The sequence below is a fragment of the Spodoptera frugiperda genome, chromosome 7, assembly GCF_023101765.2.
Source record: "Spodoptera frugiperda isolate SF20-4 chromosome 7, AGI-APGP_CSIRO_Sfru_2.0, whole genome shotgun sequence".
Classification (NCBI taxonomy): domain Eukaryota; kingdom Metazoa; phylum Arthropoda; class Insecta; order Lepidoptera; family Noctuidae; genus Spodoptera; species Spodoptera frugiperda.
The window spans coordinates 286,463-296,646 of NC_064218.1; the positions used below are offsets into that span (position 1 = coordinate 286,463).

General features: G+C 38.6%; 1 protein-coding gene across 1 annotated transcript; it reads left to right on the plus strand.

The window, feature by feature from the left end:
• The first annotated feature begins 208 nt into the window (after positions 1-208).
• Positions 209-1,436, plus strand: LOC126910865 (uncharacterized). Its single transcript, XM_050694778.1, has one exon. The coding sequence runs from the start codon at positions 408-410 to the stop codon at positions 1,170-1,172; it is 765 nt and encodes a 254-aa protein (XP_050550735.1). The 5' UTR covers positions 209-407; the 3' UTR covers positions 1,173-1,436.
• Positions 1,437-10,184: the final 8,748 nt, after the last annotated feature.

Consider the following 10,184-nt stretch of genomic DNA (forward strand, 5'->3'; position numbering starts at 1 on the left):
AGTTAGTTTAAACTCTGTTTTTATGTTAGCCATATTCCAATTTAAGGTCAACGTTGTATTGTTGAAATTTTTTTCGAAACCCAGCAATACTTTGCCCGACGCGGGAATTCAAGTCTAGACCCCTTGCCCGGCAGTCGTAGTTGCAGAGGGCAACGAGCAAAGAGGCCCTATTATATCAGACTTATAACATAATTTTTTTTTTTTTTTTTTTTTTTTTTGGAGGGTAGTCAAAACGTACACATCTTAAATTAGTAGCTCCCAAGTTTTATTTTATTTAAAAACATTAATAGTGTTAATTTCACTGTGCACATGCATTAAATCTTTGCACTATCCTTTGATGCACTCACTCATCTAAAAAATTCTTTTTCATTGTTTACTAAAACTATAATTTCAACATCACTTCTCAAATGGACCTATACACGAAATTGTCAAGCTGTATGGAGGAACTGAGTACCACTTTTACTTCCCGGATGGCTGCCTATGAGGAGGAGTTGAAGAGTGTGAACAGTAGTGAGGCTTCACATAAGAACATTGCAAGCCTCTCAAAGGACTACACCGAGTTCAAGGGCCTCATGTTGAAGACAATAAGTGCCCTTAAAATGCAGGTGGAACTGTTGTCACTGGGCCTAGATCGACACGAAATGGCTTCTCGCAGGCAGGTTCTCCTTCTTCATGGTCTTCCAGAAGAGAAGGATGAAGACTATACATCTCGGGCTCTTACAGTTGTAGCGGACAAGTTAAAGATGCCCAATGTCTCTTCTGCAGACATTGTGTCATGTCATCGTCTGGGAGCCGACACGAGCAAGCCACGTCCTCTTCTAATTAGATTCCAGAGCCACAGTCTACGCAGTGAAGTGTGGCGAAGCAAGACTCTGTTAAAGGGCTCTGGACTGGTTTTCTCGGAGTTCCTGACCAAGCCCCGACATGACGCTTTCCTGGCAGCCCGCAAGCATTTTGGGATGAAGCAGTGCTGGACATCTGAGGGCAAGATAGTGGTATTGCTACCAGACAAGTCGCGGCGGAAAATAGAATCTCCAGCTGAGCTACAACAACTAGCGAGACAGTTTCCGACATCTGTTACTTCTACTGGTGAGCCGACAGCGGGCGCACAGTCAAGTTCAACAGCCAACAAGTCTCCATCAGGCAAGAGACCGCGAAGGCAAGCAAAATAATCTTCTGTTTTTTATTTTAATTTTTACTTTGTCGGTCACTTAAAAATGTTTTTGTTTTGCTTTAACAAGTTGACATCTATCTTCCATAGATTATAGATTCTTTCTTTGACTCGTTCAGAAACGTCACTGTCCGTGAATACGAGTCTTTTTATCCACGTATGACAAATTAACTGACGAGTGCATCGAAGGTGTCGAAATAACAGGTAACTGTTATTATTGTAATTTGTTTTTTTTTTTTTTATTTGATTTTGTATTTTTATTATTTATTTTTTTTTCTTTATATACTTATATATATATATATATATATTTTTTTTTTATTAAGTATATGTCATGTTCGATCATTTTGATGACAGTTTTGTTTCATATTCGTCTTCTTGTGTCTCTGATGAGAGTTTTGCTGGCGCGTTTAGTGATGACTCAGTACATCTCCGTGAACAACTCTTTAATACCTTTTCTCCTTACAGTAAATTCTTTAACGCGGTTCACATAAACGCTCAAAGTATTCCTGCTCATCATGCCGACTTATTATCCTCTTTTGACTCCAACTTTGTTCACGCTATCCTTGTCTCTGAAACTTTCCTCAAACCAGCACTTCCTTCCACGCAATATTCCTTGCCCGGCTACAAGCTCGTGCGTAGTGACAGAACCGGCAAGGGAGGCGGAGGGGTCGCCATTTATCTCCGTGGAGATATCTCCTTTAAAATTGTTGACAAGTCACCGAGTGATTACTCTAAATTCGCTGAACACCTATTTATTGAAATTACTTTTTATAACACCAAGGTGCTTCTAGGTGTCTATTATAATCCTTCCTGCACTTTCGACTACTTTTCCTCTTTTGAGTCGAAACTTGAACAGTTCACTCCCCTCTATGACCACACGATAATCCTCGGAGACTTCAACACGTGCTTGATTAGGGATGACGGGCGTAGCCGTAAACTCCGATCCCTTGTCTCTTCTGTCAATATGCACATTCTTCAGCTTAATGCCACTCATCACGCCCCTCATTGCAATCCCTCACTCCTTGATCTCATAATTGTTTCAGACCCCAGCAAGGTTGCCACTCATGGGCAGCTCTCTGCCTCTTTCTCTTATCACGACCTTTTGTTTCTATCTTATAAGATCCGTCCACCTAAGCGTAAATCCAAATTTCTTTTCCTTCGCAGTTTCAAGAACATTGATATGGATCGTTTGATGGCAGATGCGGGCAGAATTGACTGGTCTCCTGTTTACGACTGCAATGATGTAGATTCTATGGTATCTTTATTTAATAAGTTGGTATTGGAACTTTATGATAATCACGCTCCTCTTAAGAAGGTAAAGGTTAAACATCTTCCGGCCCCATGGCTATCTGATGGTATTAAGCAACAGATGTCTAAACGCGATAAGGCTAAGCGACGGTACAGGAGAGATCCAACTGAGGAGAACTGGTCGTCCTACAAGAAATTACGAAATCGCTGCAGTCGTCTGTGCAGAGATGCAAAGAGGCGCCATATTCACAACTCCATTAAAAACTTCAACACGGCACAAGTATGGCAATTTCTAAAGTCTTTTGGCATTGGGAAAGTTGCTAATGATAGCGCTCCCGAAATTAATCTTAATGCGATTAATGAACACTTTTCAAAGTCACCAGTAACGCTAGATGACAATGTTAAGTCATCTACTCTTAATTATCTCTCCAGCCTTTCGTTGCCAAACTGTTCTTCTTTTTCTTTCCGCCCGGCTGCGGAAGGAGATATTAAACGTGCTATCCTATCCATTTCCACAAAAGCTGTGGGGGACGATGGTCTTCACCTACAAATGCTTCTTCCTATCCTCAATGTACTCGTTCCTGTCATTCTCCATCTTGTTAATTATTCCCTCTTCACTAGTTCCTTTCCGTCAGCTTGGAAGAAAGCTCATGTGTTGCCATTGCCCAAAGTCTCCAATCCATCCTCGGTTACCCAGTTCCGCCCTATATCCATACTTCCTATCCTATCTAAAGTCCTTGAGAGTGTTGTCAACAATCAACTGTCTAATTATCTCTCCTCCAACAGTCTGCTAAGTCCGTACCAATCTGGTTTTCGTCCTGGCCATAGTACAGTGTCGGCGCTGGTCAAAATTACCGATGACATCCGACTGGCCATGGAGCATAAGCTTCTAACAGTACTAGTTTTGCTGGATTTTAGCAGTGCGTTTAATTCAGTTGATTTTGACATCCTCCTAGGTATCCTATCCTCACTAGGTGTATCTTCTTCTGCGGCTGCGTGGTTTAATTCTTATCTTCGAGGTCGCTCGCAGTCGGTCCGCTGTAATGAGGCCTCCTCTGAGTGGTGCGACCTCGCTGCGGGTGTTCCTCAAGGTGGCGTTCTCTCTCCTTTACTTTTCTCCGTTTTTATTAACGCCGTCACCAAGTCACTTGCTTCACACTACCATCTCTATGCAGACGACTTGCAGCTTTATCAACACTTTAAACTTGAGGAAATCTCTAATGCAATTGATGCCATCAATAATGATCTTGGAAACATTGGTAACTGGGCTGAAAGTTTTGGACTCTTAGTCAATCCTGCCAAATCACAAGCTCTCATTATTGGTGGCAGATATTTTCTTAATAAACTACAGTCTCCTCCACAGGTCTTCTTCGAAAACACTGTTATACCATACTCCTCTCACGTCAAGAACTTGGGTATCCTAATGGACTGCAACCTGTCATGGGGTATGCACGTTGCGGAAGTAAGCAGGAGGGTTTTTTGCTCGTTTCAGTCACTTAAACGGCTCCAGAAGTTCCTGCCATTTCAAACAAAAATTACTCTTGCTCAGACGCTTCTCCTCTCCCTATTAGACTATGCTGATGTCTGTTTCCTTGATGCGACTGAGGAACTTCTTGACAAACTCGAACGTCTCCAGAATCTGTGCATCCGCTTCATTTTTGGCCTCCGGAAATACGACCATGTGTCTGAATTTCGGAGCCGGCTGAAGTGGCTGCCTATTCGGCGACGTCGGGATGTTCATATTCTTTCGTTTCTCTACTCTCTTCTTCACAACTCCCACTCCCCAAGCTATCTTCGGGAACGTTTTGAATTTCTTGTTCCCAGAGACAAACCCTGTCGCTCCTCTTCATCTCTACTTCTCCGTGTCCCTCCTCATGCTTCGAGCCGTTATGGTGGATCCTTCTCTGTTCACGCTGTGAGGCTTTGGAACTCTCTTCCACATACTATACGCGGGAGCTCATCGTTAGATGTCTTCAGGAGACGAATTAAAGAACATTTTTTGTCGACATGATCATATATGTATGTATGTATTTATGTATGTATTTAATTTATATTTTATTTTGTATGTATTATTTTGTCTATTGTGTAGTTTTTTTTTTCTTGATATTTGTTGTTTAGTTAGTAGTTTTTATTTATAGAATGTGTTTGTAGTTTTAAAATTTTTTGCGCACGTTGATTACCCGCCTATATAAAATCTCTGTTTAGCTTTAAGGTTTGCTGTCAGAGAACCCAATTCTGGGTTAAGCTCGCCTTTGTACATAAGCTTTCAAAATTGTATGTATCTGTTTGTATTTGTGTGTGTGCAATAAAGTATAATATATATATATATAAATTGTGAATAATGGGTGTACATTATTCTGTGGCATTACACCCCATAACGTGTACCTCTGCCTACCCCTTCGGGGATAAAAAGCGTGACAATATTGATATTTATTTATTGGTAGTATTGATTTCATAAACGCCAAGTGCTCTCGATGTAACTGGTTCGAAACACATTTGTTGTTAGTGTAAGCAAGCTCCGCGCGGCGCCACTTCAAAGAGTTGGTATTTTTCAAAAGCCAAATAAACGTCAGATTTATTGGCTGCTCCCGCACATCTCAATCAACAAACATGCAGAACCCGTTCCCAAAAACCCATGAAAAATGGTGAAACGCAGTTTTTTTTTTTCTAAAAACTCGACTAAACTAGATAGAGTGGGTGTGCTTTATGAAATATCGTAGTTTTCAGCTTATACAGTCGTTCGATATTTTCAACGGTTAGTTTCATCCGGGCATTTATCTAGCACGGGTATAGATAGGCATTTTTATATCCCGCGTGAGTTATGATCATCCCCCGCTCGAGAGATATTTATAATGAATTTTGTGGGGATATACTCCACTGGATTTTTGTTGGGTTTGATTTAGATCTTTAAACAATGCTCGAGGACTGAATGGACCGCAGATGGGGCGATCTGCGCCCAACATTTTATTATGTAGTTTTTGGTAATGGAATTTTGAATAGTATACCAGTATTTTATGTTGCTTTTATGCAAAGCAAACCAAATCCCAATACACATACGTTCAAAGTTATATCAACAGCATTTGATGTTAATGTAGGGAACAATTGGTTTTCAATCTCGTCCCGAATTCATTTGTTCATTACATGCGCCATGTTTACAGCATGGAACAAACAGGAAATGACAAAATAACGGCATCAAAACAAATATTAATACGAAATCAAAATCAATATTGCTATTAACCCAAATTAAACCCATATCCACGTTTAATTAATTCATTTAAACGACAAACAGAATAAAAATCATTTTCCACTATATTACTTGGGAGCTGGTGTACAATCACGCCGATAATTTCGCTGTGGGACAAAACAAAACGTTGTATTTAACGGCAGCCGCTGCGGGGTGGACTGTACCCGCGTAATTAAATTTGAAAATCATCGGAAACGTATTAATTGTTAGGTTGGGGCCACGGGAGCAGCGATCGAAATTAAGCTGGAGTAAAAGTGACATCTCTGTGTTAGGATTTATTTGTACCTGATTAATATTATTCACACTTGCTCTGAGGTGCTAATAAAGATTAAGTGAGTATTATCCAAAAGAAAAACGTGTTTTTAAATTAACATCAATCCAAAAACATCAACAATAGTTAATGTCTCTTATAGTACTACTTTGTATTAGTGGCTCATTGTAGTTCACCAGTAACTCATTAACTGCCGTACTGGACTGGGTTGAGTAACTATTAAAGACTCTGAGTACGGCGGTAAGCCCCCGAGCTGGCTGTGTGATGGCTAGATATAGTAACCCTCAGCTTCTCGATGCGTTGCCATTAAAACTCTTCTGTAATTGCAGCATACTTTGTAACTAGAAGTGCTGGAACAAAAGTAATTTTGATTAGTTGCTGCACTAACATCGTCTTCATTGCTTAAGTTATAAAAGCTATTTTTGTAGTGAAAGTATTATTACTAGATTGTGGCTTTGTTGATAGAGTTCAAGTTAGTTAAGCTAAGTATGTAATCTTTACCTAATTCTATTTTAAAGAAAAATGCGTTACCTTTTTCTTCTCTATCTAGTTTGTTAGCTTTGATTAAAGTAAGTATTCTGTTTCTCAAAAATCATAGATGCTAAAATACCGACGACCTAAAATATTGCTCATTTTTTTTCGAAAACTTTAACTGTGATTAAAACCACAAAAGCCACTACTATTGACTTCTCTATCTTCCGCTCGTATCGTGGCCCGCCGCAGTCCCGATGATGCTCATTAAGGCAATGAGCTCGCTGCGATGTGACGACCAGATAAATTGGCTCTTACTTCACTTTCTACTGTAATAGCCACTGTGGACTTGTTACAATGTAACTAATGGACTACTTTGTAAACTGCTCTTTATATTTTAATCGGACGGTTTAGAGCAAACAATAGAGTTTGAGGCTCAATTATTGTCCCGCAGTTGTTTTGTGGTGGTTAGTTCTTACATGGTTTATTTTTAGTTTGTTTTTAATGAAGGTCTCGCATGGATCTTAAGAAAACTATTAACTAAAAGTCACGGTTTACTCGTGTAATGGAGAAAAACTCTACTAGTTTAGAGTCACAGAGGGGCTCTTTAACCTGAACTGAGTGTACAGACGTGGCGACGTCGCGCAGCTATGTCACCGCAGCGCAGGCGTCTAAACTAGTAGAACTATTCTCCATTAATTTACGTGAATGAACTATGATTTTTAGTTAATTTAACAATAACAATATGTATTAAGAAAAATAGAAATAAAATATTGGAAATTGGAACAATAATAGGAAATTTCGAAAATAAAAAACACAAATGTGTGCATAATTATAGGAAAATACTTACCGGCACCTTTCTAGTTTCACACGTGGATTACACATTTGGTAAGTACTACGTTTTGCAAGATTACATTACCAAAGACAAACATTACCTCTATACATAGACACATCTGAAATCTGAAAACAAACTACAAGTTACAAAATATTTTCGTTCCACTGGAGCACAGCGTATATCGAAATTAGGATTCTCCAATAAAAAAATATTTCGCGTTGCAACCAAAAATATATCTAGAGAATTTACACCTCCGCCTCTATGCGATGTATGCGATGCTGTAGTTTTTCAGGTTTATTTTGAAGAAAATATTTGTATTTGTAAACCGGTGTAGAAACGAATACAGTTACGTGTAATATGAAGTTTGGAATTTAATAGAAGATTATGTTAGAAGCAGAGTTATTGTAAATGACCGAATCAGATCAGGGGCTTAATCTTGAATCCAATTCCGATCGATGTACACCTGAAACACCAGAGGCGTTACAAATGCGTTGCCGGCCTTTTGGTAGTTAGGAATTTAAGGGAAGGGTGGTTAGGGAATCTGGGATTGGAAAGGGGGGTAATTGGGCCTCCGGTAACCTCACTCACACAACGTAAGTGTAATTTGACGTTGAGTTAAGAAAAACTTTAATCAGACCTTAAGAGTGACAATATAACTCGAAGTACTATAAAGTAGTAGATTACTAATAAAACCCGCGTTGTGTCACGGTCAGTATCGACAACTGTCGACTGGTTCGATCAGAAATGCATCTGTTTCTAATATTCAAGCAGCTATTGGATCCTTGACATTTTGTTTTAATGAGGTTTGGCAGTGAGCTTTGAATTGACATGACATAATTCTTAGAAGACAATGTATACTTACTTAATGATCTTACTATTATCGATTTATTTTTAAAGTCAAAACTTCTATTAAAATGAATCTCACACACAAATACTCTCTAAAGGTTCGAATAGAATTCTGCATCAGTCTCTGTAAGAAAAGCTAGATTTCTTAGTTTGCGTCTCTTACTGGAAGTCTTTTAATACCGACCTTTAATCATTATTGAACGCCAAAGACCATTTCTATCATGAAGTCAATAATCAAAAAGCACATTTTGCACCTACCCATTTGGAATACACACATCACATTCGCAGCACCATTCCCAGAGAAGTGTATCAAATGGAGGCCTGAATGATATTTCTCTCCACACGGCTGTGTTCGTCACAAACAGTACATTAGAGCACTTAGGCCCACACAGTCATTATCAAATAATAGCAATCAGTTCCGCCAGTCATACTCGTTGATCTACAAAATGATCGCTCGCTGACATTTCAATAGGCCCCATTAAATTGACTCGGGAATCGAATTTGTGACCGAGTGAAGCATTCATGTTGTATTAACAGAATTATCTACAATAGATCGTGATCGAGATATCATTGGTTTTGTGCTTGTTTGTGTGTTTGCCTGGTCATTTGGAAGTTGTTAATTTGGAACTAATTATAGAGGACATGTCGACAAGATAACGGCAATAGTGTATGTTGTACTTTGTTACAGGGGTTTAGACAGTTAAAAATGCCACCAAGATAAGTTATCGTGACATTTATATAGGACCTGTAGCAATTTCAGTCAGTTTGAAATCTAACCGAAATATATCTATTAAAACTTAACTTACTAAGGTAAATAACTCATGACCTTAACTCCAACTAAACGCTTAATCACAATGTTTTAATAACAAAACAGTTGTACCCTGTATAACGAAATTAAGCATAACATAAGGCATAGTACACACGTTAGCTCTCGATGGATAAATTAAATTACATCAGTGCTCGGCTTAATACGATTAAAATCTGCGAGCGCGGCGTGGATTGTAGTGCGGGGTAGGAGGGAACAAACCGACGTTACGTACGTGTGCCCGCTTAACTATTTTTACAACTAGCGTAAATTGGTTTGTTGTAATGAATTGTCCGTGCGTTGTGTACTCGGGTTTAGCTTGAATAAAGGGTGTTAGGAAAAATTGTTTGTTTATTTGCTTGTTTTGTTGTTTTGTAAGATGAATTAATGATTTTTGTTTTTTAAGTTGTTAGTTGTGGTATGGTGGTTATAGGTAGGTAAAAGACTATGTAAATTATTGTAAGTTGTACTTTAGCATGTAAGTGTATCCTTTGTTGGGAGTTCAATAAAATAAAATAAAAAGGAAGGTTTATTAGCAAATTGTTGTTGTAGAAATTATGATTGATGTTGCTCACATTGGAAATTTTCTATAGGTTTTGTTATTATAGCTCTGTGATGTCACTTTCAACTGGAGGGAATACTTTAGCAAGTATTTAAGTGTACGAAAAAATACAAAATATATCTATGCTCACTTACTAGTTAAGTATATACTCACGATATTTATTATAAAAATATACTTACGAATATAACTTTACTCCGAGGTCGACATTGTAGACTGTACAGTCTTCATCCATTTCAAGTCAATTATGTTATTATTCTCATTACTAGACAACAGTAGAATATATACCGAGCTACTAATAACTGTTTCACAATACAAATAACCAATAATAAGTCATATTTTACTTGACCTTGGATCTAATAACTTTAACTATCCTTTAAAGTATTGTAAGCACGGCTTAAAATATTATCCATGAAGTTTTGTACTATTATCAAACGATTTCAAATGAATATAGTTTAATATCTAATTTATTTTTTATGGTATAAGCCGTTAAACGAGCAGACGGATTACCTGATGGTAAGCAATCGCCGCCGCCCATGGACACTCGAAACACCAGAGGCGTTACAAGTGCGTTGCTGGCCTTTTGGGGGAAAGGAATTTAAGGGTTGTAGGGGAATCGGGGGATGGATAGGATAAGAAAGGGGGTAATTGGGCATCCGGTAACCTCACTCACACAACGCAAGCGTTGTTTCACGTTGGTTTTTTGTGAGGCCGTGGTATCACTCCGGTCGAGC

Excerpts from the sequence above, each read along its gene's own strand:
- LOC126910865 (XM_050694778.1), top strand. The coding sequence starts at position 408 with ATGGACCTATACACGAAATTGTCAAGCTGTATGGAGGAACTGAGTACC.